At 41.0% G+C, this 27,589-nt stretch overlaps 1 protein-coding gene and 1 long non-coding RNA gene across 4 annotated transcripts in view; one reads left to right on the top strand and one right to left on the bottom strand.

Annotated features, from left to right (window-relative positions):
* pou2af1 (POU class 2 homeobox associating factor 1) overlaps positions 1-21,629 on the bottom strand; it is a 42,427-nt gene extending 20,798 nt beyond the window's left edge. For 2 of the 3 annotated variants that reach the window (XM_028024833.1, XM_028024834.1), the window contains exon 1: positions 6,071-6,281. In XM_028024833.1, coding sequence (XP_027880634.1) covers positions 6,071-6,128 — 58 coding nt within the window. In that variant the 5' untranslated portion in view covers positions 6,129-6,281. Of the gene's footprint in view, positions 1-6,070; positions 6,282-21,537 lie in introns of those variants that run through there. The other variant, XM_028024836.1, reaches the window with a different exon arrangement.
* LOC114149196 (uncharacterized) lies at positions 9-26,140 on the top strand. Its single transcript, XR_003596461.1, has 5 exons — positions 9-21; positions 5,103-5,109; positions 5,914-5,919; positions 11,572-11,579; positions 26,019-26,140. It is a non-coding gene; the product is annotated as an uncharacterized LOC114149196 (long non-coding RNA).
* The last annotated feature ends 1,449 nt before the right edge of the window (positions 26,141-27,589 follow it).

The raw sequence follows: 27,589 nt of genomic DNA, 5'->3' as shown, positions 1-27,589 counted from the left end.
AATCTTGACGCGGCAGCTAATGTAACATACCTTCCCTGGAAATGTCTTTCCACTTTGCCGTAGTTTTTGGACTATAAGCCGCTACTTCATCCCCACGCTTTGAACCATGCAGCGTATAGCCCAGTATATACATTTCCAGTTTTTTTGGGGGGGAGAGGGGGGTTATTTGTAGGTGCCCCTTATAGTACAGTGCGCTCTATAGTCTGGAAAGTACAGTACTCTTTTTGTTGTTTGACAACTTCTCAAATGTTTGCTCTGTAGAGCAAACATTCAGGTAATCCTTCAAATGATTACCTGAATGTTTGGTAACATTCAGGTAATCATTTGACGGTCCAATTCTTGGACCGTCAAATGATTGGGTCCAAAAATTGTAGAATCTCTCTTTTCCCCTTTGCTCTCCATGGCCCACCACACACCCGTCGGTTTGCTTACAACAGCCACCTTGCCTCACCCCCGCCCAGCTGGAAGAAACGTCACAGGCTATGACGCAAATCTTTGTTGACAGAAATGTTGAAATTTAATATTTATTCTACACATTTTTACAGCATTGGAAAACGTTAAGAATTACTTTGTCATGTTTGTCCTCCTACAGAAACCATATTAAAACAAAAAACATATTTCCCACCCCCATCTTTTTCCATTTATAAACATTTTTGAAAAAGCTCCAGAGAGCCACTAAGGCAGCGCTAAAGAGCTGCGGGTTGCCAACCCCCGACCTAGTTGAACCGTGAATCCAGATCCCATCACACATAGAGCAGATAAATGCATCTAACTTTTTCTCCGTAGTGACAAAAACCACTGACTGAGGCCCCAATAACTTATAATAAAATAAATTAAACGATTTCACTTAAATTACAAGCACTTCACCTGCTGAATGCACAGCCTCACAAATTCCTCCTGTCTGTATCTGCAGAGAAATCTGCGCTAGTTCATCGGTCAGTTGGATCTGTCTGATTGAAACCGATCAATTGAACTTTTTTTACCCTGTGCGCTTTTTATGAGAATTGTTTTGTGTGGTTTCTCTTCTCCGAAACAAACAGATGTTACGTCTCAAGAACGCCGCTCTTCTTCTGGGCATGGGAGGGTAATGTCTTCCAGCTCAATTTATTAAAACTGCAGGATGAGTTAAGTTTAATTATTCGCACTGCACGTTACGGTCTAATTAACGTCTGCACCTTTATTTATTTATTTCCTCAAGATAAACTGCCGGCTCCTCTGTTCAGACTATAAATGGATTAGCTCAACTTTGCATTCTCTTTAGTTTTCTCTGTTCTGTATGTAATGGAGACTGGAATTAAACGTGCCATTTCAACCAAAGGTTTGAAATGTGCTTCTGAACCAGACGCTCTCCAAACTGTCCGGTCCATAACTCTTCAACATGTTGTCAGCTCCTGGTCAGAAAGATGCATTTAGTTCAGACTCCATGAGAAGATATTCGGAAAGGATTTTTAAAATTGATTAATTTTTAGTTGCCTCTGCAATGAAATCTTTGCCTGAAGTCTATGTCTGCCCATGTGCACCAGTCAGGGGTGTTAATTATAACCTGTCAAATGACCGACAGCCTTCAAATGTTCCCGTCATTTAAAAAAATAACCGGTCAAATGCGGAAAATATTCCGTTAACACAACCTCTGTCTGTTATTGTTAAAGATGAGCTGGTTGGACCTTTTCGCATTGAAGATGGGCTCAAAATCAACTCTCAAACTTTCTGTCAGTTTTTTTGATTTTCTTCAAACTGTGGTTCAGTCAAAAAGACAGATTTTTATGCAGACAATAATCCATCACATGTATCCAAGAACTTATCTGAATGGTGTTAAAAGACTTCAAAGACGAAAAACATTTGACATGGCCTCCACCTGACTTGAACCCAATAGAGAGCTTCTTAGAGTGGACATTTACAGCAAACAGTCTTTCTCTGACAATATAAGAACTGCCCCAAGTGCTTTTAAATATGCTATTTTTAAAAAGCCCCAGTTTGACTCTTCAATTTTATCTAATTTTAGTCCTATTTCTCATTTACTTTTTCTTTCCAAAATGTTTGAAAAAAAAATGTTTTAATGTTGGAGTCAAACAACATTTATGGAAAATTTCAATCTGGTTTCAGATTGAGACACAAAACTGAGACTACCTTATTAAAAACACATAATATTACTATGTCCAACAGTAAGTGCCCTGTTATTCTGGCTCTATTGGACCTTACAGCAGTCTTTGACAAGGTGGACCATCAAAACACTTTGTTGGTATCCGTAGCACTGCACTGACATGGTTTACTTCCTCTCTGACAGAACATTCTAGGGGGCTGTGAAAAAGTTGAATGTCAATAGGGGGAGATCGACTTTATGAATCCCATAATGCAGCTCTTGAGACTGGTGTGACAAATGCACCCAAACCTTTAAACCAATGTAACAACAAGTCTCCAGAGAGATATACGCAAACAGATCTACAAGAAACTTTTGTCGTATTTGAGGGGCTCAAACTCTCCTGTGACTGTCCCACTGAACTCCACTCTAACATGGCCTACTTCTTTGTAGACAAGATGTAAAAAATTAGAGGTTTAATCTACACATCCACACTAAATCCAGTACCAGTGTTATGCTCAAACATAAATGCAGAAAAAATGGCTCAATTTCAAATTCTGAACTATAAAGGTTTACAAGAAATAATAAATTAATTAAGCTCTTCTTCCTGCTGTCTTGATATCATTCCCAAAACTTTCCTTAAGAAAGTTCTGTCTGTCATTCCATGTCATCTGATTTAAATAGTAGACACATCCCTCTCATGAACTGTTTTCCACAAGGCTTTAAAAACTGCAGTTATCAAACCACTGATATAAAAGAACAATCTGGACAAATCACTACTACAGAATTACAAGTCCGAGCATGAATCAAGACATTAACCATTAACACTAGACAAGCAAGCATAGCTGCAGGGGAAAACCACAAGGCAGTACAGCCCAAAGCCTGAGTCATAGAGCAGAGGTACTGACCTGAACTGACCTTTCTGCTCTGTAGCAATGTGAGCTTTAGAGGTAGTGCTATAAAAAAAGCAAAAGATCCAAGAGAGAAAGGTTGTTATAAAGCTATAAAATCTGTGCTGAGAAGATGGTAAAACTAGATGAAATGGGCCATATAGGTTAGACATTGATAAAGCTAATGTTTCTTAACTGAACCACTGCCTCCCCCTCAACAATCCTAGAAGTCTGAAACTTGATACCAGTCATTCACTACATAAAGGAAAACTGAATGCTGCAATGCCCCTAATAATTGCTAATAAATTAATAAAAGTTAGCAATTAGCACATCTAAAGTTCTATCTCTGGTCTGTTGTCATGATCTCAATTCCCACTCTATGTTCCACGTTACCTTAAGAACATAATGATTTACCACCGGGAATGTGATTTATGAAGCCTGAACCGATTGCTGGTGCCTTTTTTGCCTCTATATTTAGCCCGTTTGAAATGGAGGTCCAAGTTGGCATATAAAAGGAGAGAAGAGAGAAGGAGAATGAGAGATAAACGTTGCCTGTTAAATATTTGGAAGATTTAAAAAATGTAAAACAAAAATAATGAAATATGGACAAGTAATGTCCTCCACCAATGCCAATTTTGATCTGCAGGATTACTGAATTATTCCAGTTACCTTACGGCAGAATAAGTTTGGATTCCCTGCGCATTTTCACCAACAGACACATTGCAAAGTGACGTCATGAACACAAGATTGCGTCAAAAACACGATCACTTCTTAATAATGGCAAAATAAACATAATGCTGTAACAGACTGAATGTTCGACTCTTTGTGCGGGAAAAGTTTGCATATTTTTTTGGACTTGAATCTTGATGCATTAGTGGAGGTTTTGTCAGTCAGTTACAATGGTATGTGTAGCATTGTATGCTACACATAGGGCCGTTGCCACAAAGACAGAGAAAATAGAACAGTGAGTGGTTTTGAGTTATTCTGCCTGTTAGAAAAATTATCCTCCTGTTCATTTACTTATGAGTTTCAATTTGGCAGAATAACTGAACGATTGGAACCGGCTCCACAATGGGAGCCGTTTTAGGATCCTATTTGGGAGCCGGGTTTTTTTCTACAGTATATCGCTGTCTCTCCGCCTCCCTGTCGTTGTGCTTGTGCTCTGCAAGTGCCAGAGCCGATCGTTTTTCCCCACATCGTTTTTTTTTTTTTGTCCTGCGGTGCCTCGCTGTCTCTCCCTTCCTTCTCCCTCTCCTTGCGTGTTTTGCTCTTCTGCCAGTGCTAGAGCGGAGAGTTTTTTTTCCCTCGGTCGGTCCACTGCCCTCATGTCAAGCGTGTGCTCCACACATCTGACCAATCACACATAGTTTCAATTAATAATGTGGCGGGAAAACACTGAAAAAAAAGTTTATCTCCACTTTTTTTGTGGAAACGGCAGGCAATTGGCCAAGCTGTATAGCGTTCTTCGGCAGGTGTTTATGTACAGACACTCACTCAGCGGTCAAGAAGCACAGAAAGAAGGGGAGTCAGTGTGAGAACTGAATAGGTGAAAATAAATGAGTGACAGAAAACGGAGCAAGATTTGGACTCATTTTAATGCTACATCAAGCTCCAGGTCAGAGTGCAGACTGTGCAAAGTCAGCATTTCCTATCTGCAGGCTCGACAAACAACCTGCACAGGCACATGCGGACATCACACGCGGTATTGCTATAGCATTGTTATGCGGCATTTTTACTCATCATAAGTTCTTAACAACGTCAATAATGAAACAAAATATTATAAAATTAGGTTTAAGCTATTAATTAATTAATAATGTCAAAAATATATATGGGGAGCCGTTTGGGAGCCGAAAGAGTCGGCTCTCCACAGTAAGAAGAGCCATTAGAGCCGCATCTCGAAAAGGAGCCGAAAATCCCATCACTAAAGTAGAAGTCAAGAGATTTTGGATTACTGTAACGATGTGTATGTGATGTGTATCCGCAGATGTGCATTAAAAATCTCTTCTCATTCGACTTTGAGCAGAAGGAGTTCCGAGTTTTGTGTAAATCTTTATTTATATATTCTATGAGTTTAGACACCTATAGATTCTACAATATGTTCACTCAGCTGCATGCAGGCATCTAGTATTAGCCAGGGTGTTTGTGTTTTGTGTTGAGCTACATCACCGTAGCAGCGACAGGTTGCGCCATCTAGCTAGCTAGTGTGTATGCTTTGTGTTACAGGCTGTTACAGGATTGAACAAAACTGGAGCAACATGATTAAAAAGTGCTACTTTACAAACAATTCATGTATTTTTCTCATATTTCTTTTATTTAGGTTAAAGTATATCAAAAATGTTTATATTAGAAATAATTTGCAGTTACTGGTTATTTCTATTTGCTTTATATTCAGTGAAAACTTAACATTGATCAGTGGGGGGGCGTGCTGTGGTGGCGCAGGGGGTTAGCACGCCCCACGTTTGGAGGCCTTAGTCCTCGACGCGGACGTCGCAGGTTCGACTCCCAGTCCCGACGACCTTTACTGCATGTCTTCCCCCCTCTCCTCACCCTCCTTCCTGTCTACCTACTGTACAAAAAAAATAGGAGCCACTAGCGCCGCAAAAACTCTTCGGAGAAAAAAAAAAAAAAAAAAAAAAAAAAAAAACATTGATCAGTGGGGACATGCTCATTTGGCTGACCTCTACACAGCAAATTGTGAAGTGCATATGTTACAGTTTAAGAGTAAAGTTTACATCAAACTTGGTGATCACTTGGTGAAATTCCCAGTGTTGAAAGAACACTTCACATTGAAGTTAAAAATTAACACCAGAATAGTGTACAATTCTAACACTTTGAGTATAAATAAACTCTTTTACCTATACAATTTTACGGAGCCCTCCAATCACATCATGTCCATGGGAATTTTTCTTTCTTTTGCGTTCCCTCAGCATAACTGGATACTGTAAGCCAGAGGTCTCAAACTCGCGGCCCGTGGGCCAACTGCGGCCCTCGGGACGATAGTTTGTGGCCCCCGCCTTAATATGAAAGTTTAATGTTAGCGCGGCCCGCGAGTTTGATATAATTGGCACTTTTCAGTGTTGTGTGCGGAGCTGAACGAACTTACCAATCACGGTGGAGTATATTGCTCTCGGGGGCGGGACATCGGCCGGGCCTATTTGCATTTTCTATTTGTCATTATTTGCATGCGGTACATGTGCAATTTCCGCGGCCGCTCCCGCTTCACGTGCTTCAGCATCCAGTCTAGACCCGGAAGTTGCTGATCAGTGTAATGTAATTAAGGTTAGGCGCTGTAACGCTTGGGTTGTGTTTAAGGGAGGAGAGGAGGCGACAGATTCGTCAGGACGGTCAAAAACTCACAACCACACTAGTACTGGGAATTCCACAGTGTTGTCCTTTACTAAACACACTCTTCACCAACCTTACAAAGCCGGTTGAACGGCTGCTATATTATCAAACAAGAAAATTGAGCAGCGTCCAAACAACCCCTAACATTACTAAAAAGTTAGGGAGCTAACATGTCCGTCTAGCACGTTTCTCCCAGGCTCTCTACAGAGAAGCAGTGGCGCATACTTCTGACATCATTATCAATACTAGAGTATCTTAAAGAGACACTACACAATTACGGCTGTTACAGCGCCTGACTATGGCCAAATATGGTAATAGGCAATCAGAAAGGTTCGGCTGAGGAGACCGTGTGTGTGAATGCGGCCCAGCCTCACCTAGACTCTACCTCCAGCGGCCCCCGGGTAAATTGAGTTTGAGACCCCTGCTGTAAGCCTTTCTTACGGGACCGCCGTACTTTCTGCTTTAATACAAGGGTTAGGGTTATGTGAGATTTTTCCATGAATGTTAATATCTCCTTGTGAAATATCTGACGTTTTATATACTTTTATTTAGTATAGAAAGGCACAACAAACCTATGATATAAACAGAAACTTTCCGTAAGTAGGAAAGAAATAAAAATACATCCGAACTATTTGGACTATTTCTGAGTTATTATCATGGGCTGATCAGTCATCTGACAGTTTTGATTGTGTCTCTGTTGTGCTGGTTGTCTCAAACGTTTAAAGAGCCGTTCTCAAGTTCAGTTCCATCTCAACCTTACACAGACACATGCAGTGAATAAATCGATTTTCAATTATTTTTTTGCACCAAAGAGTTATTAATAATAAACACATTTTATTATTATGAAACACGGCAAACTAATGATGGTAGAGGGCCACACTGGGTTAACTTGGGGAATCTCATCTGTCCAGCTTGTGTATCAATCAACTCCAAACCACTTCTTTGTTCTGTCACAATTATCAATTTATTCCATTTTGATCATCATGCTCCAAACTTTGCAAGGACTGACCACACCGATCACCCGCTTCCTCATACACACAAAGCCAGCAGACCAGTAACCTTCCCATTCATACTTGATGTTATTGGTACACAGGTAGAGAAGAAGCACGGAGACTGTTTAGCCAATCAGGGCACAGAATACAATGCACTGTGAAAAAAAACTGCACAAAAAAATCCACAAAGCAGCGAGGCCGTGAAAGGTGAACCACTGTATACAACATCAAATAGGACAAATATATTTCATAAAATTTTAACAAACAAATGGCTTCTACCGCAGTAATTATGTGAAATTAAATTAATTATATCCCAACTTCAGAAGATTTGCCTTTACCTTTACAAAGCTCTTTGGTTCCACCTATCAGTCTGTAGCTTCTCATATTGAGGTCAAAGTTCAGATCTACCATAACTGACTGACACCTGCTGGCCTCAGGTTTGCAACCAGCTTGTGACTGAGAAACCAGTAACCTCCTCCCAGATGATGACATGAACTTGTTAGTTCCTCTGTCCGTTGTAGTAGCTGATATATTGTGAAAATCCGGTAGAAATGATGCACTAATCGAGTCATGTTTACATAGAAACAACACTCCGCGAGACTTTGTTTGTGAGACTTGCGGTCACGTGGGTCGGTTGTGGGCGGAGCTTAGTAAGGTCCATTAGCTGTCACCATCAGATTTCTTAAGATTTATGCAGCGCAATGATTAGACAGACATCTTCTGCCGAATAAAAAAATCCCACTGCGCAAGTTTAGCTCCAGACAGTGGACATGCCATCTGCTATCAGAGAGATGCTTAGTATGGAGGAGCAGTTATGAAAGTAATCACAATCAGCGCCTGTAACACATACGTTTTGCAGCGGAATGATCTTGATTTAGCTCTGCTAACAGCTCGTTGCTCTTAAGAAGAACAGTAATAAGAGAGATGGACCAGCTGGTCAGCTTTCTGACGGGCTGCACTTTTCTGCTGACAATGTGAAAAACCAGAACTACATAACATTAGCTTGTGATATGAATTATATTTATTTTTTGCATTAAAAAAAAAAAAAATTCAGGTGTGGCTATTGGTTTACATCTTTTGGCTGCATTACATAAATCCAAAAGTTTGCGCATTTAAGAAAATAATAGAATAGAATAGAATTCAACTTTATTGTCACTGCACTGTCACAAGTACAAGCAACGAGATGTACAGTAGTTTGCATCTATCCAGAAGTGCTCTACGAGATATAAATATTTATTTACAGATGTACGAGACTATGTATGTATGGACTATAAGGGGTTATAGCAAAGAGATATAGATATTGTGTATAAATATAAATATAAATATGGGAGCTGTATGCACAGATTATACCGATTATATAGAATATACAGAATATACAAGAATGTTAGGGAATGGATTATATATGTATATAATATGATACAAGATAAATAATGGCAGATAAAATTTACAGGTTGTATGTGTGTGTGAAGTCCGTGATTTGTGTGTGTGTGAGGATAGTTCATGTGTTATTGTTGTATGAGAGGATAGGGGAGTACAGTCCTTATAGTTTATGTTTTATGTCAGGAGGCGTTCAAAAGCGTGACAGCTGTGGGAAAGAAGCTGTTCCGGTGCCTGGTGGTTCTGGTCCGTAGGCTTCTGTAACGCCTCCCAGAGGGCAGGAGGGAAAAGAGTGTGTGTGCTGGGTGAGTGGAGTCCTTTGTGATTTTCCCGGCCCTTTTCAAACACCGCTTCCTGTAGATGTCCTTGATGGCAGGGAGCGGTGCCCCGGCGATATACTGGGCAGTTTTCATCACCCTCTGCAGCGCCTGCCGGTCGGAGACAGAGCAGTTCCCGTACCAAGCTGTAATACAGTTGGTGAGGATGCTCTCAATGGTGCAGCGGTAGAAGTTTGTGAGGATCTCTGAGGACAGGTGATTCTTCCTCAGGGTCCTCATGAAGAAGAGGCGCTGATGCGCCTTCTTAATGAGTTTGGAACAGCTGGTCGTCCAAGTCAGGTCCTCGGAGATGTGGACTCCCAGGAACTTAAAGGTGTCCGCAAGCTCCACCACTGTCCCCTTAATGTGGATGGGTGGATGTAGGTCAGCGTTCCTCCTGAAGTCCACGATAAGCTCCTTGGTCTTCTCGGTGTTCAGCTGCAGGTTGTTTTTGTCGCACCACTCAGCCAGACAGTCTACCTCCTCCCTGTAAGCGGCCTCGTCATTATCTCTGATGAGGCCGATCACCGTGGTGTCGTCTGCAAACTTGATGATGGCATTGGAGCCATGGACAGGTCTCCAGTCAGAGGTGAAGAGGGAGTAGAGGAAGGGACTCATCACACAGCCTTGTGGCACTCTGGTGTTTATGATGATGGTGGATGAGAAGTGGTTGTCCAGCCGGACATGTTGAGGTCGACTGGTCAGGAAGTCGAGCAACCAGTTACACATGAGTGGACTGATGCCGAGGTCTGTGAGTTTGGTAATGAGTTGTGATGGGATGACAGTGTTGAATGCTGAACTAAAATCTAAGAACAGCAGTCTGGCGTAAGTGTTCTTACTGTCCAGGTGAGAAAGGACAGAGTGCAGCGCTATAGAGACTGCGTCCTCTGTGCTTCTGTTCTGCCTGTCTGCAAATTAGTGGGGGTCTAGTGTGGGGGGGAGACAGGATCTGAGGTGTGCTAGGACCAGCCGCTCCAAGCACTTGGTAATGATGGGGGTAAGGGCTACCGGGCGGTAGTCATTGAGTCTGGTTGGGTTGGGATTCTTGGGGATTGGGACGATGGAGGTCAGTACCACAGCGCAGGCCAGGGACAGGTTGAAGATGTTTGTCAGCACTCCTGCCAGCTCCCCAGAGCACGTTCTGAGGACACATCCAGGTATGCCATCAGGACCCGCAGCCTTGTGGGATTTAATCCTGCTCAGAGTCGCTCCTACGTCAGTAGGGAGGAAAGTCAGTGGCTGTTGGCCTGGGGTGGTAGTTGCTTTGGTTGCAGTTGTGGTATTCCCTCTCTCAAAACGAGCATAAAAGTTGTTAAGTTCGTTGAGGAAGGAGACATCAGTAGAAGCGAGGGTGGTATTGGGGTTCTTGTAGTCTGTGGGAATCTGAAGGCCTTGCCACATACGTCGGGGGTTGGAGTTAGAAAAATGATCCTCCACCTTCCTTTTGTAGTGGTGTTTGGCCTTCTTGATTCCCTTCTTCAGCTCAGCCCTGGCTTCACTGTAAGTCTGTGCATCCCCTGACCTGAAGGCGATGTTGCAGGCCTTCAGCAGGAGACGAACGTCTCAGTTCATCCAGGGTTTCTGGTTGGGGTACATGGTAATGCGTTTGCAGGTGGTGACACGTTCTATGGTGGTGGAAATATGGTTCAGTACAGATGAGGCGTACTGATCCATGTCTGTATGGTGGAAAATAGTCCAATCTGTATTCCTGAACCGGTCCTGGAGCACAGCGTCTGAGCCCTCTGGCCGCACCTTTACTGTCCTCACGGTAGGTTTCACACGTTGGATGAGTGGTAAGTACCGAGGTGTGAGGAACAGGAAGAGATGGTCTGATTGTCCGATGTTGGAGAGGGGTGTCACATTGTAGGCTCCAGCCAGATTGGAGTAGACATGGTCCAGGGTCTTGTCTCCTCTGGTGTGGCAGGAGACATGTTGGTGGAATCTGGGAAGAACTGTCTTCAAGTTGGAGTGATTGAAATCACCCGCAACAATAAAAGCAGCCTCGGGGTATTTGGTTTGGTGTTTGCTAATAGCCGCATAGAGTTCTTTCATGGCTAGCTTGGCATTAGCATCCGGGGGGGTGTACACGGCAGTGAGGATGATCGAGGTGAATTCCCTTGGGAGGTAATAAGGTCTACATTTGACCATTAAAAACTCCACATTCTGTGAGCAGTGGCTCTCGGTAGTAGCAGAGTCTGTGCACCAAGCTTTGTTAATATAAATGCACAAACCTCTGCCTCTGGTCTTGCTGGAGTCATCTGCTGTCCTGTCGGCTCGGTGTGTGTGGCGTCCACTTAGCTGGATAGCATTGTCCGAGCAGCTGTTGTTTAGCCATGTTTAGGTGAAAAACATGACATTTGAGTACATAATCCGTCTGTCACTCGTGATGGATAGTCGTAACTTGTCCATTTTATTAGCCAGAGAACGGACATTGGCGAGAAAAATGCTGGGTAAAGGGAGCAGGTGTGGTGTTAGCTTTAGCCTAGCTCGCACCCCTCCACGCTTACCCCGCCTTTGTTTACATTCTCGTCGCGGCCTGCGTACACTTCCACCCGGCCGGGAGAAGTGAGCAGCCTCCGGTGTTCTGGAGATCTCTGGGATGAGTCGGAGATCGGCGATCATAGAGCCAAAATTGTAGCTCCAAATGTCCAGAAGTTCATGTCTGCTGTAGCGCAGCAATGCTGTGCAATTCGGAAAAAAAGTCCAGTACTGAATAGATAAAAAACCACTAGAGCAGATTCTGGAGAGACACTGAGCCTCGCATTGTTCACTCGCCACCAGAATGCAATTATATTAAAATGTACATCAAAAATAATAAACTCATCTGATTCTTTGTCATTATGTTTGGGCCATTAATGAATTTCTATAAGATAAAATATCTGGGTTCATTTGAATCCAGAACTATAACCTTAAGGTTCTCTTTTGCTGCAGACATCAACGGAGAATTGAATGCAGTAGTTGCTGCTCACGATCCACCCACAACAACAATGAACAGACCATGTAAATGGAAAAGCTTACTACATGAACCACACCATGGTGGACTGCAACCATACCGATTAGAGGCGGTCTAGTGGAAAAGCCCCTTATGGGGGTTTGCCTTTTGTGAAGTGACCAGTCCGATCATTTCCCCCAAACTTCTCATTAAATTCTTAAACATCATGAGCGTAAACCTCTCACTGGAACTGTATAACATTCAAAACTGCATGTAAAAAGAGTTCTGGTGATGGAAAGTAACAGTTACGTTTGATTCATTAAATATCAGAAACATGCGGCTTTGGGAGGTATATTGAGGATAGGGTTGGGAGAAAAACAAACAGTTTTTTTTTTTTTTGTGGACTCTAGTATGAAAGTATATATGAAAGTAGGCTGACAGGAAAGGAGGGAAGACATGCGGCAAATATCGCCGGGTCCAGGAGTTGAACCCGCAACGGCCGAGTCAGAACTCAAGGCTTCCAAACATGGGTCGTGCTATCCCCTACGCCACCACAGCTCGCCCCAAACAAACAGTTTTTAAACCAAACCTAACCACCTAAATGACTAATCAACAGGTACCACTGTGGATTCATGCCAGCTGAAATGTGCCAATTTTTGCCTTCATTCTGTTCTGTTGGAACTTGTCAAATTTTCATTGCTAGTCAACTTTTCCCTCCTCCCCCACATACAGGCAATGCTTTTACTTAATTACCTGCTAAATTATACTCAGTGGAATCTATCTGTTGCAACATCATGCTATTCAGGTTTCTTGTCATATTTACAGGGAGTCTTTTAACTGACACCAATTTAGCGGAACTTTGTTCTGATACTTGCAAACTTAGTTATTTTAGTAATTAAGTTACTTATTCAATAAAAAAAATGTTAAAGTCTGTTCAACAAGTAAACAATAAGAATTTAATGAAAAAACAACAAAAAAATGCTTAACTTATGCTCATTCATTTAAATGTAAGGAATTCTCTAAAGTGGCAGTACTTTTTATTTCATTTTTTTCCTGCAAAAAGTGGACCAACCTAAACAGTTACCCTATGCAGATGTACTACAGCACACCCAGTCCTTTGGAGTAAATTGGAGTACATTTCTGAAAACAACCTCAGAAATTCTGAGTTCAATCTCAAAAAATTGTCAAGAAAAAAACCTTTGAAATTTCTAAGTTTGAAAAGTTGCAAATTTCCTAGTAAAAACGGATATTTTGAGATTAATCTCAGAAATGTTCTAGACAAGATGGGAAATTTTTTAGTTACAAAAGTTGATCATTTTTAACCTGAAACTCAGACATTTCCTAGTTTTTTCCAAGAGAATTTCTGAGCTTTTTGGCAATTTTTTTTCTGTCTACAATTGCCTTAATACGCCATCATCCAAATGACTATATATATTCCTCTTCTGACAGAGGAAGAAGTCTTGTGGTCCACCCCACCGATCTGTGTGCCCTCTTCTTGACCTCTGTCATGACAGCCTGAGGGTCTTCTGACAGATCCCATCTGCAAGTTACCTCCATGGACTGAAGCTTTTTTCTTTAAATAAACATAGCATGTGATACTGTGCCATGTATAGTCAAGTCTGTGGTACCTCGCTTTAACATTATGGTTACCGACCAATAGATGTGCCCCACCTTCTTTACCTTCTTTAGTTGCTCTCGGACTTGTAGAAATGTGGTTACAGTTTTATCATTTAGCTGATTATAAGTTTGTATTGAAACTCAGTTATATTTTTTTCTACTGTAGAAACCCATTAAAACATCCAACCGTATTTTTGTGTTCCATTCCTGTTGCTTTCTGTCTCGAACTGAGGCAGTCTTTATCATGGAACAATCAGGGATTAATCCCTGATTGTTAGGGTTCTGATTGACTACAGACAGATAACGGTACAAATATGGTTATGGTTATTTTTACATAACCATAATCTCACCTTAGTTAATTTATCACCTTTATGAAAGGTATTGGAAACAGGTGGTGTCACATCTGATTTCTTCAGGTAGAAACCATCTGTCATTCTGTACATTTCAGGCATTTTGGTACCTGCCCTGACAACTAAACAGTGTCAATCAATTTTCTCTGCTCTGACTTAAGAAATATATTAATGCCACATTTCAGAAAGGTCAACCTGAATAAACAGAAATCTGAAGTACAATAAATGAAAACCTGCTCTATTATAGAGCTTTTTTTAAAAAAACTGTGTACAATTAAATCAAATTATATGTGACATGTGGTATTGGTAAGCTAATACCACATGTAGTTTTCTCTAAGTGTCAGAAGTTAAATCAGACCAAACTTTTCTTGTTTCAGCTTAGTTGGAATTATCGAGATTATTTCTATTTGTTATATGCCAGAAAATTTGGCGAGAACATTAACCAATTTCCTAATGCGCCTGCACGAACAAGGCTGCACGTTTGTTGCTCACTGGTCTGTGCTGCGTGAATGTGATAAGTGAATGTGATAAGTTAGCCTAAATCTGCTAATGCCAATCAGCATTAATAGATTCGTGTATTCGCGGGATGAACTATTGGCGCTTACGAACAATGCCATGGCTGGTCTTCGCCATCCTATTCCACCGGAGCTAAGGCGGAAGTACCGGGGCTGCAGAGCCGGCTGTAAACACAAGGCTAGGCTAAAGGCTAAATCAAGGACTCGACAGCGTTTAAAGCCACCAATTCCCTCAGTTGTGATGGGGAATGTGAATGCCTTATCTAATAAGATGGACGAACTGACAGCGCTGGTTGGGAACCAACAGTGCTACAGGGAAAGCTGTCTGCTTATTTTTTCGGAGTCGTGGCTAACTAGCCACATACCGGACGCCAATGTGGATCTGCCTGGTTTTACCACTGTGAGAGTGGACCGGGACCCTAACGCCAGCGGGAAAAGTAAGGGCGGAGGCCTAATTCAGTACGCTAACAAAGAATGGTGCCATCCAAATCACTTGACAGTTAAAATTGTATTATGCAGCGCTAACTTGGAGCTATTAGCAGTTAGCATCAGACCCTATCGCATATCACGTGAGTTTTCACACGTCATAGTTGTGTGTGTCTACGTTTCGCCAAGAGCAAACACAGAAGTAGCGTGTGATTCTATTTGTAACGTCACTACAACACTGCAAACTCAGCATCCAGAGACTTTTATCATTATCTCTGGTGATTTTAACCACATTAATCTGGAAAGTACCCTCACTACTTTTCACCAGGTTGTAGACTGCCCCACAAGGAGAGATAGAACAATTGATCTGTTGTATACAAACACTAAGGATGCCTACTCAGCTACTCCTCTTCCTCCTCTTGGTAAATCGGATCATAATCTTGTACACCTGCAGCCTACATACACTCCTCTTGTGAAGAGACAAGAAGTCACAATGGTGCAAGTCAGGAAGTGGTCCGCTGAAGCACAGGACGCTCTCAAAGACTGTCTTGCGATCACAGACTGGAGTGTTGTAGTGGGGTCTCATGGGGAGGACATAGAGGGGGCTGTGGAGTGTATGACAGACTATTTGAATTTTTGTGTTGACATAGTTGCCCCTGTCAAAACAGTAAAGTGTTTTTCTAACAACAAACCCTGGGTCACCAGTGAAGTAAAAGCTATTCTGAACAGGAAAAAGAGAGCGTTCAGGAGGAACAACAACCGTGAAGAGATGAGGAGGATACAAAGGGAACTTAAACTCTGCCTGAAGGAGGCTAAAGAGGCATACAGGAGGAAGCTGGAAAAATACTTGAGTGATAACAACATGCGGGAGGTTTGGAACAGTATGAAGACAATAACAGGATGTAGTAGTAAGAGTGGCAGCGCAGTGGATGGGGACCCTGAGAGAGCCAATGAACTTAACTCTTTCTTCAATCGGTTCAGTTCCCCTCATGCCACCTCCTCCCTCCTGAAATCCTCCTCCAGCCCTCCTATCCACCATCCTTCCACGTCTATCTCTCCTCCTTCTGCCTCTGTTTCCTTCTCACCTTCTCCACTCGCTCCTACCACCCATCCTCCTTCCATCACTGCTGACCAGGTGCAGACTGAGCTGAGACGACTCCATCCTAGGAAGGCTGCAGGACCAGATCGGGTGTGTCCGAGGGTTCTAAAGGTCTGTGCTGCGGAATTGGGAGAACCTCTACAGCAGGTCTTTAACCTGAGTCTGCGACTGGGTGTGGTTCCCACACTATGGGAAACATCCTGCATAGTCCCTGTTCCAAAAAGGGTCGCCCAAGTGAGCCAAATGACTACAGGCCAGTTGCTCTCACGTCCCACGCCATGAAAACATTAGAAATGCAGAACGTACGGGACCCTCTTCAGTTCGCCTACCGAGAGAGGGTGGGTGTTGAGGATGCTGTTCTCTTCCTGCTTCATCGTTCCCTCTCCTACCTGGATGGAGGGGGCTGCTTTGTGAGGATCCTTTTATTTCGACTTCTCTAGTGCCTTCAATACTATCCAACCCCTTCTTCTACAGGAGAAATTGAGCATCTTGGCTGTAGACCCCCACCTGGTGTGCTGGATAACAGATTACTTGACCAACAGACCACAGTTTGTCAGGATGGCGAGCTGTAGGTCCACCACTCTGACCAGCAACACAGGTGCTCCACAGGGCACACTTCTTTCGCCCCTCCTCTTCACCCTCTACACTTCCGACTTTAAATATAACTCAGTTACATGCCACATGCAAAAATTTTTGGACGATACTGCCATTGTGGCGTGTATAAAGGAGGGTGAAGAGGGGGAGTACAGGAGCCTGGTGAAGGATTTCGGGGTATGGTGCCACAGGAATAAACTCGAACTGAACATCTCAAAAACAAAAGAGATGGTTCTTGACTTCCGTAGGATGCCCCCCTCTCCTCAGCCTATTACCATCGATGGTATAGAGGTGGAGGTGGTCAGCACATACAAATACTTGGGCCTACAACTAGACAATAAGCTGAACTGGTTCTCCAATACAGATAATGTGTACAAGAAAGCACAGAGCAGAATGTACTTTTTGAGGAGATTGGCCTCCTTCAATGTGTGCTCTAAGCTCCTGTACATGTTTTATAAGTCCATTGTGTCTACTGTTATATTCTATGCGACTGTTTGTTGGGGGGCAATGCGAGGAAGAGAGACATACAGAGACTGAACCGCCTCATCTGCAGAGCTGGCTCTGTGGTCGGTGTGAGCCTGGAGTCTGTGGTGCAACAGAGGACACTGTCTAAACTCAATCTAATTTTGGAGAACACCAGCCATCCTCTGTACACTGTTTTCTCCAACCAGAGGAGCTCCTTCAGTGACAGGTTCCTCTCACTGGGTTGTTCAACCGAGAGGATTAAAAACTCCTTTGTCCCACGGGCCATTAGGCTTTACAATGCTGCTATTTGTGGGGGGGGGGGGGGGGGTAACTAGTATTTTAACATAATTTAAGCACTTTTACTAGACTTCTTTTAGTGGGAATGTATTTATTTATTATATTCTTGTATCTTTTATGGATGTCTCCAGATGTACGATTTTAATGCTGTGTGGATGTGAATCAATGTGTGAGCAACAGATAACCTTAATTTCCCTTTGGGATTAATAAAGTTTAATCTAACCTAACCTAACATACATATTACATGTATGTTAATGTAACATTAACATGTAATATGTATGGTCAGCATTTTAAACTGTATGACTTGAGCTAAATGTTTTGGGATTCCAGAACCAAAGTCAAAAACCTTGCGTACATGCTTACTGAAACTGGTAAGACTGTTGTTATCCAGTTAAACTGCCCTGCATCAAGATGGGCTGAAATGCCACTCAGCGAGAAAGAAGCCTTTACTTTGAAAGAAATATAAAAAGCCAGCAGAGGGACAAAGATCTTCATTTTTGGAGACGCAAAAAGAAATTTCATTTTGTAACGTTCTTTGAAATCAAATGTTTACATACATCAGTGTTTTAAACTGTATGACTTGAGCGGGAAATCATTACTCTTGACCTCCCTGGAGTTATCTGGCATTTGGTATGCCCAGCTGCCTCTGCCGGCTAATGCCTCAGGGGTTAGGGTTGGGAGGTTTTAGGTGCTTCTCTTTACCAGTGCAGAACCATTCTTGCTTTCAGGGTCTTGTGCAACTTCTAACCTCAGCTTAGCCTCTTTGGGCTAGGGACTGCTACTCCTGTGATTACTGCTGACCTACCCTTGTGTCAGGTGTTCAGGTTACTCAGTAGAGGTGTTTGGTTTGTGTTTGCCTGGGGCTGTTCTGGCATTCAGGAGCTGAGGTTACCTGCCTTTTTTTACTCGTGGCCCCTGACGATTGCAAGGTTCCAACTCTTCTCACTGTTTTAATTTTTTTTTTCAATTTCACACCTGATCCGCTAACACACACCACCAAGATGCAAGCATACACCTTCACTTCTGTACAAGTAATCTAAATAGCTGAAGGTCAAAACACACAAGCTCTTATTTATTTTTGTAAGCTATCTACTTAAATGCAAGATATAGTCTTGATTTAATAAAGTCAGACATGAAATAAGAATATTGCATTGAGACATCCTTTTTGTTGAGCAAATGACTTTTTTTAATTTACTTGACCTTTTAAATTCCCTGCCACTAGAAGACAGCCATATATAACTAAAGTTTCAATTGAAGATGGAATGTTGATTCATTATTACATAACAGAAGATCAACATACCCAGTCCTGATAAAGAACACTGTGAATATGACACCATTTATCCCAGAATACAACACTATTCAGAGCAAGACACATAATGAAAAGCAGGACGCAGGCTTCAAAAAACATGACAGAAAGTGATGTTCCTTAAAAACCCGTGCAACTTCCTTGTGTCTAGACCCCATAACGTGTTTTAAATACTGCGGCATAGGTGGGAAAACAGAAAAGAGTTACAGCTGATTTAGCATCTAATGCTAAATCAGCTGTTTACCCAATTGAGCAATTGTTAAAATTATCAATATGATGCCAGGGAAAACACCAGAATGAAAACATGTATAAAAGTGTTTTAAATCTCATGATCAATATTCATGAGACCTGCTGTGACACAAAACTGAAGCATGGAATTGTCTTATTTGTACGTAGTAAAGCTGGATGGGCTTCTGTGTTGCTACAGTGTTAAAGAGGTTACCTGTTTGCAGATCAGAAAAGAGGCAGCTGGTATTAAAATCATTTAACCAAATGATATGTGACCGACTTCATTCCCTGATGAAGCCCTTCCACCCATAATTTATCACTTTTAAACCGCCATTTCTGTCAGTGTTTTATTTAGTTAAGCTAAAAAAAAAATTATTCATACACAAAGCAGATTTAAGTTCAAGATTTAAAAAAAAAAAAAAAAATTATAATGTTCATTCAGATTGGAAGCACTGTTAATATTTTAGAGGGGTTCAACCAATTTCCTGTCTGAGAAACTGTGAAGGGAGCTAAAGATTAGGATGACAACAAAGGAGGTTGACAATCTCAAAAACTTGGAGCTCTTCATCAAAGACAAATCGTCAGAATACCTGTAGAAACATTATAAAGGGCATTTGATTGCTGCATTACCATTATATATTTTTCCATTAATTATTGAGAAAGACCTTCATAAGAAGGCCTCTGTTTTCTAATCAAATGTTATTGAAAACAGATTTTATGTATGTACACAAACACTTTTTTCCTGCAAATTTATTGTATTACTTTGGAACCAGCCTGTAGTTTACACAGAATGATGTGGATGACATCAAAGCAGAAAGTGTTAAACATGGTGAACGCGGTAACTGGCTGCAGTTGGATATATTTAAAGTTTGTGATAACCTTTTGGCAATCACCGATAGAAAGAAAAAGATTCTTCCTGCATCAAGTGGGCAGCACAGAAAAGCAGGTGCTACCATATGAGTTCTACTACAATTGATAGTAGCCACACTGGCACATCCACTAGAAGGAAAGAAACACACCAAGTATAACACTTTCATTCTATTGGCTTAGAGGTTGCCAGCTGACGGTACTTTTTGTTTTGAGAGAGAGCAGAAAAGAATTTGCAAGCAAGCAGAGAGGTTTAGGAGCAGAGATTTGATCCGAGCAGAGAGAAGTTTTCAGCGCGAGGTGAAAGGTTTGAGAGAACACAGAGAATATTTTAAAGTTTTGAATACAAACATTGCAAGTTTTGAGAACAAAGATATGAAGTCCTGCTTTCAGACTGAAAAATGTGTGCTCTCGACTTATGGCAGTAAAATTCCCCATACACAAACCTTACCAAATCTCAAGAATGAATTGTTATTTTATTTTTATTTTGAAAGTTATTGAAGCTTAAAATGATTTTACTGGGAAATCTTGTTAAAAGCATTGAGCTCAGTTTTATTATATCTGATTTAAATCTTGACTTCAGGATTAAAACAGTTTTTAAACTTATTCCAAATCACCAAATATTTATTTTTGTCTCTTTAGATAAAACACTTCTCTGGTTTCTTTTGGCATGTAATTATTCCCAAACACAAAATGAATTTCTGCAGAACTCTGAGGTTGTCCAGCAGCCAACATCCACAAAGAAACTGTAAGAATTCCTGGCAAAGCACTAAAGGAGTGGGCTTCAAACAAGGGTGTGGTGCTTACTGAGCTAAATGTTTCACAACACCAGTAAAACCAGTATTATTAATACAAAGATATGTTAAAAGTCAAGAAATCTAGTTCCTTCTACTGACACTTTTGATTCACATATTAAAAAAGTGACTGAAATATCCAAGAAGCTCCGAGTCAAGAAAGCTTTCAGTAGGTTATAAGTGGTTTGAGCAGACAGTGTTGTCTGTTTGAGACAATTACACTTGAGCACACACCAGCAAACAATCAACGCTGTACATGCACACCAAGTCAATCAACACAAAAGAGGAAGCTCTCCAGATGTGCAGCCTTTTACTGCGGTGGGGGCCTCACATTGCATTTTGCATATCAAGATTACAGCTCAATGGCAACACACAGCCAGCTTTAAAAAGATACCCTTCCTCTTTCGAAAAGGGTGGCACGCAACAGCTTAGGCACTGGTCCCAACACAGTTCCACAACAGGAAAAGATGTCTTTCTTTTTTCCCCATAACAATCACTAGCATTATGCATATATATGTTTGTGTGTGAATGTGAATGTGGTACAAGACTTTGGACGGTATCCACCTGCAGGATGGAATGGAGATGCCTTTTAAATTCGAACCATTTGTATTGATAAGAAAACATGGGTCATAATCATAACATTTCTCTGATCCAAACACCAAAACTGAATTGTTTTTGTGTCAAACCACATTGGTTGGTGTAACAACGTCAATGTCTAACAGATAAGCCCAGTCAGAAGAATATGGGTTAGAAATATCGAAACCACAAACAAAAAAAATGCTTCTGCGTTGCTTAGCAAGGTACCTTGTAACAAACTTAAACAATGTCTCAAAAATGACCAAAAGCTACAAAAATTTGGATGGATGATATTAGAAGATTTACACTTTCTATGAGACTCTTATTCTCTCATTGTCTGAGTACACAAAGTTCAACATTTTTAAAGAAGTACAACAAAAATATTCTACTGTGCTCAGCTGTCAATGAAGAAGTGTCTATGACAAATTAGTGGACATTACAAAGGCGAAGCAGAAACAGATTGGTGTACTTACATTTTTCCCAGTGCATACTCTTTACCTGGCCAAAATATCAAACAGTTAAACTGAAGAAAATCAAAGTGGCGGGATGACTGACGTGCTTTATAACAGCCTGTATCTGGCTAACAACCCCCAGGGACTTTGCAGCTTCTCTAACCGCAGGTCTCCCCCTTGTACCAAGTTTCAGTCTTCATGCAGTTCAAGCTGACAAAAAAAAACTACAGATCAGAAGTGTTAATGGAGAAACAGAGCTAAAGAAAAAAATGCATGGTTTAGAAATGTTAAAAAATAATGTGACAGTGAATGAATAATTGAATGAAACAGCCTTTATACAAATATTCTTTTACGTACATCCTTCCACTGGTTGTCTAATCTTGGCAAGTTGGCAGAATTTCAGTTTCCCCAAGATGGGCTTTTGAAAAATAGCAAAAAAATAGAAATTAAAAATTAAAGATGTTAATGAATGCAAACAGAACACAGTTCCAGACCTAGTGTTATGACTGATGTCTGTGTTAGTCAGCAGAGAAAAAAGCATCACCAGTGTCTATTGACCATAAAATGCTCAATAGTAAAATGGTAAATGGATTGTACTTGTATAGTGCATTATCAAGTCCATAGGATCCTAAAGAGCTTCACACTAGATTCAGTTATTTGCCCATTCACACACACACTAATATGCTGATATACTGGACAGCAGCCACAGTCTGACAAAGAAGAGGCTGCCTTTCATAGGGACCACCGGGACCTCTGACCACCACCAGCAGACTTGTGTCTTGCCCAAGGACATAGACGGACAGACATAATAAATGTGCAAATTTATTATGTCAATAAAAATTACAAAAATACATTTGTTTAATGGAAACATGCCAATTTTGACAAAAAAAACAAACATGTTTTTTGATTAAAAAAAAGTGTTTTTTTTGTGCTGGGGTTTTCTGACTGTACCGAAAATAATTTCACAAAACTGCAATGGAAACATTTTTTTGCATCACATGAGTTGTGATCAGCAAATGGATCTTACTACTGGTGGAAAACACAAAGAAGAAGAAGACAGGAAGTGGTGGTGCAGAATGTTTTAAGTTAATTATCGCTAGAACACACATTTTCATGTGTGATTTTAATTGCGTTTCTTATTTAATAGAAACACCACAATTGCAAAATTGTATATTTTTGACATTACCACAATATCAGCAAAGTTTTGCTTATATTTGTAATGGACACACAGCTATTGTCTATCTTTGAGCAGTATTAGACTCTTTATCTAAAAGATGTATAGTCAACATTGGGTGGTTTTAAAGGTATGCGCTGAAACTTCACGCAAAAGACTAAGTCTGATAAATATGCTTAATATGTCAACATATGATTAGCATTCTATTCACCAAAGGGGTGAGGAACCCTATGACTCTCTATGCCTTTCCTACCAAAGTTTGCAGTATTCCTGTCAGAAAAACTACTGTTGCAGTCCCAAGATGTGAAGTGTGAACCAGGATACTCGCATTAGTGCTCAGATAAACGCTGGTGGAAATTGATGGAGTTCTTCATGCAAGCTTCACCTCAGAAGGTGACTCTAATGACTCAGAAGAAAGATAGAGGGCTCAGGACTTTGTGGACTGGCACCAACACTGGTAGATCCAAAGAGCTAGTGGTGGCCGCAGACCCAACTCATAGACACTGGTGAATATCTTGGGAGTGAACATCAAAAAAGTGGACTCTTCTAAAAATTGGGTGTAGTCTGCTGTCACTCTAAAAATAAAGGCTTTCCTGAAGTAGCTTTATGAATATTCATGAATATTCATACTGAATGAATATTCAGTACAACTCCACAACATACAAACCAGGGGTCAAAAAAGGAAAAACGTTTTTTCACGTGCACCAAAATTGTACCTTCAAAAGTATTCACATGCCAAGAAAAAAAAAAGATCAAGAAAATATAGGAGAAGAGGGATGTTATTAATTGTAGATCAACATTGGTGCATTGGCTGGAAAGGCGCCTATTTTTCAGATTTTCTTTAGGATGTTTGAACAAATTTATTTTCAGTTATAAAAGCAGGATTGGGTCACTTTCTTTCAAAACAGTTGATATACTGTATCTAGCAAAGTTTAATAAATTAAATAAAACTTGGTGAAGCAGAGTTACCTTTTCAGTAGTTGTCTGGATATATATGTGTTCAGACTTGTTATAAAAGTTTGGTTGTAAAAAGTGTTGCATTAAACATCATCTATTGTAAGAAAAGTATGTCAATAAAAATTTGCCCCTACTTAAACAAAAAGGTTTAATAAACCAATTTGTATCATTCTAGAGCTGCATTTAGGGGCCACAAATGGTCCCCGGACCACATTTTGGACACCCCTAACACAGATGCTCCATAACTCATACTGACAAACATGCTGCTGAAAACCTTACAAGGAAACTCAGAAGAGCTTCAAAGTGAACATTTCTGGTGAATCGCGATATACTTTAGAAAAATCTGGATCGTTCCTCTCCTCACTCCATTTTTACTTCATCTATTTTATCCAACGTTTCAGCAAGCATGACATAATAAACTCTGCTTAAGGAGGTGAGGTGTTTTATTTTTGGCTTTATCAGGGATCATGTTTGGAGATTTCCTGCAGTACTTGTGTTCCACAACCATGTAGAGTTTCACATCCCAAGAGAAGAAATCGGCACTTCTGATACTAAAGCAAAGAGAAACAACCTGCTTACATATGTCAGGGCTTGTCGAGGAATCACTTTCAGCATAATTTTGAAATGAATCCTTCATCCCTGTTTTCACTTTCAGGGAGGAGCAAACCAAAAAAAAGTGATGGTAAGTTGCAAGAGCCAGATCTTTCTGGCTCCAAGATCAGGCTCAGGCATCTTTCCAGCACTGACCTGTTTAGGCATGACAGCAGTAAATTGGCCCAGCTTGCAGTGTTTGTGTAGTATGTAAGAAGTTCCTGATAAGAAATAATAACCTTTAATGACCCTTTCTAGAAATGCAGTGCTGAGTAAACATTAACGTGGTGTTTACGGAGCATAAGCTGATTAGAAGACCGATGTATCTCAGGATGACTCTGTCCTTAAGATACAAACTTAAAGGAGGCTTTATCGAGCCCTCATCAATGTCTCACTGATTATTCCAATAATATTTGAAAGCTTTACACCAGACTAAAAGCTACGTGAGTCAGAGACAAATGTAACTTACTTCTTATATGTTCTCTGCGATTACAATGTAATGATTCATCAAAGGAGAATTGGAGTAGGTGTGGTGAGTGAGATTTATTTTTTCTGTTCTTCCACCACATTTTTTATTAGATCTGCCTTGCGTAGTCACTCCTGATCATAAGACTTGTTCACAGTGAATTTAATTTAGATTTAATATGTCAGCCCAACATAAGGTAGGGCAGAGAAAGTATAGAGAACCTTCGGAAGTCTTTGTTAACAAAGGAAAAGGCTTCGGCTTCATCAGACTGGAGTCACTGGCGCAGACATGGAAATATTACGTTTCTTTTATGAATGGACCTCTAAAAAATGTGCTGTACTTTTGTATCAAGCACCCTCTACACCAATTCCCCTTCATCAAATTACATGAAATCAGTTAGCTTCCACACTCCTCACATTTAGTCAGTAGAATCCAGCTATGTGCAGTTATACACTCAAAAATCACTTTCAATAAAAAAACAAACAAAAAGTCCCATTTCATCTCACATCTTCAGTCTGCCTTCTAAAGAAGGAAAGATTGTGAAATAAGTGTAAACCTGCCAATAAATGGGCATCAAGATAAACTGAAAAGGCAGGCAAGGAGAACAAGAATCACAGAAGCAGTCAAGACGATTATTTCCACCAACCACCCGACATCTGCGTCATTCTCTTCTATAGATAGGCTGCTATGCTTTGCTTCGTCCACAAGCTCTGGGCTCTCAGCTGTTGAGAAACAATTGTTTCCTTTCAGCATGGACTTTGTTGATGTTTTAAATTTTACCCAATTGTTAATGTTTTGCTGTGACATATGTAATGCAGACGACAAGACGCTTACCAGAGATTGCATGTGCTGTGAATAACCATCCTGTACTGTGAAGAGAGAAGTGCCAATTCAAACGTTGCGACTGTTAATGTTAATTCAATATGTGGAAGCATGACCAACACAGACTGAACAATTTTGTTCATTTCCTCCGCTGCCATTGCTAAAACTACAGGCAGACTACAATTCTAAAACTAGGGTGACCAGACGTCCTCTTTTTCCCGAACATGTCCTACTTTTCAGACCTAAAAAGATGTGCGGGGGGAATTTAAAAATCGTCCTGGATTTTGGTCAACTGCCTAAAACACATTACATAGCTTACAGTGCATTGTGATCACATTGCCACTCCGTTCCACTACTCCATTCCAGGTTTCTTTGTATGGCAAATTAGTCACGCCCTTCTCCCCAAATCCAATCACGTTGCATTATGTGTGCGAGTGTGTGTGGGAAAAGTAAAGATAGCTGAGTTGACTTGTACACCGGCCGCTAGACTAGTTAACACTAGGATGATACGGTTTTCGAGTCCTTCCCATATCGGCTCAACAGGGCCAAAAGGCCGGAGTCCACCCTGACGACTCTGATGGCTCAAATTAGCATCCCTTCTTCAATTGTAAATGTGGCCGTTGACCGTCAGGCCAGAAGGTAGGAGTGTGAATTGTCCATGTTGGGGGTGGGTATCTATGATACCTACAGGAGATCAGATCTCCTGTAGGTAATGCTCTTCAGTTTAGTTTTGAAGCATACATGAAGTGTTTTTGGAGAGATGTTACCTTTTGCAGCTGATCCATGATGTTGTGCTGCATTATCCAGGTCATTTTGCCAAATGTACATAGAGTTTGCAAAACATACAATCTATTTCAAAAAATATGCAAAGGTTTTTCTAAAAGAAATTAGTAATGTTTCTCTTTGAAATAAAGCTAAGAGAGAAATAAACTAACCAAATTAATTGTGTTGATCCACCTCAAAAAAATCATGCAAAAAGTGTAAGCAAAAGAAATCTGGGAGACTTTGCACATGCAAATTTGCATGCAGCCTTTTGTGCTGTGGAGGATAAATAGGTGACTGCTTCACCTATTTAGTTCACAAGAACTAATGGCATTTATTTCAGTCATTATCTTGCGGGGGGTGACCAAGGTTCCATCACTATGTGACAGCTGGTCAGCAAACCTGGCAAACATGATTGACATGGCAGCACTGAATGCACATGTGCTTTATCAGGCATGCATTGGGGTGCAGGAGAGACGGGTGGACTTCCTGGTTGAGCTTGCAAAAGAGTTCGGTAACTCTCATGTGAGTGAGAAGAAGGCACACAAGGAGAAACTGCTTCGGCAACAACCTTCCACACCCAGCTCAGGCAAAAGGGCGAAGTGTCAGGTCAACCATCGATGCAGGATGCGTGTCCTGAGGCCGAAACATCGTCAGTGACCCCTCACACCCCCACCATGGACTGTTCTCCCTGCTGCCCTCTGGAAAGAGGTTCCGCAGCATCCGGTGCAGGTCCACCTGGTTCCGAAACAGCTTTTTCCTACTTGCCATCAGACTGCTGAACTCTTAACTGGACTGCACTCAAAAACTGGTCTCCACTTTATACCTTGCACATGTACAGAGCTAAATAACTTCTATTTTACTGTGAGTCCTGCACTTTCTATTTTATATTTAGATTTATATTCATATTTTATACTGTATTTTATTTTACTCACAACATTGGAACCTCAAACATTATCCTGAGCCGTATGCAACGAAATTTCGTTCTGTATACACCCTGTGCATTGAAAATGACAACAAAGTCAGTCGAAGTCGAAGTCGAAGTCTAAGGAACAATTGTGCAACTGTGAGATGCGTTGAGGCCATTACCAGGGTACTTGGCCTAGGTAATGGCCCTATTTACTGAACAAAAGCACCTGCTAGATAAAATCCTTCAGGCCAGTTGGACTATCTAAGCCGAAATAGGTATATGTCAAAATGGCCTAACTCAAGCCATTCTATCTCATAGCTTCATAAAATGCTTCTTCTATCTCTTAATTGAAACCATGGTCCTCTGTTACACTGATGACAGCTTTAGGGTT

The sequence above is a fragment of the Xiphophorus couchianus genome, chromosome 8 (genome assembly GCF_001444195.1).
Source record: "Xiphophorus couchianus chromosome 8, X_couchianus-1.0, whole genome shotgun sequence".
NCBI classification, from domain to species: domain Eukaryota; kingdom Metazoa; phylum Chordata; class Actinopteri; order Cyprinodontiformes; family Poeciliidae; genus Xiphophorus; species Xiphophorus couchianus.
This window is presented reverse-complemented; position numbering and strand designations above follow the sequence as displayed.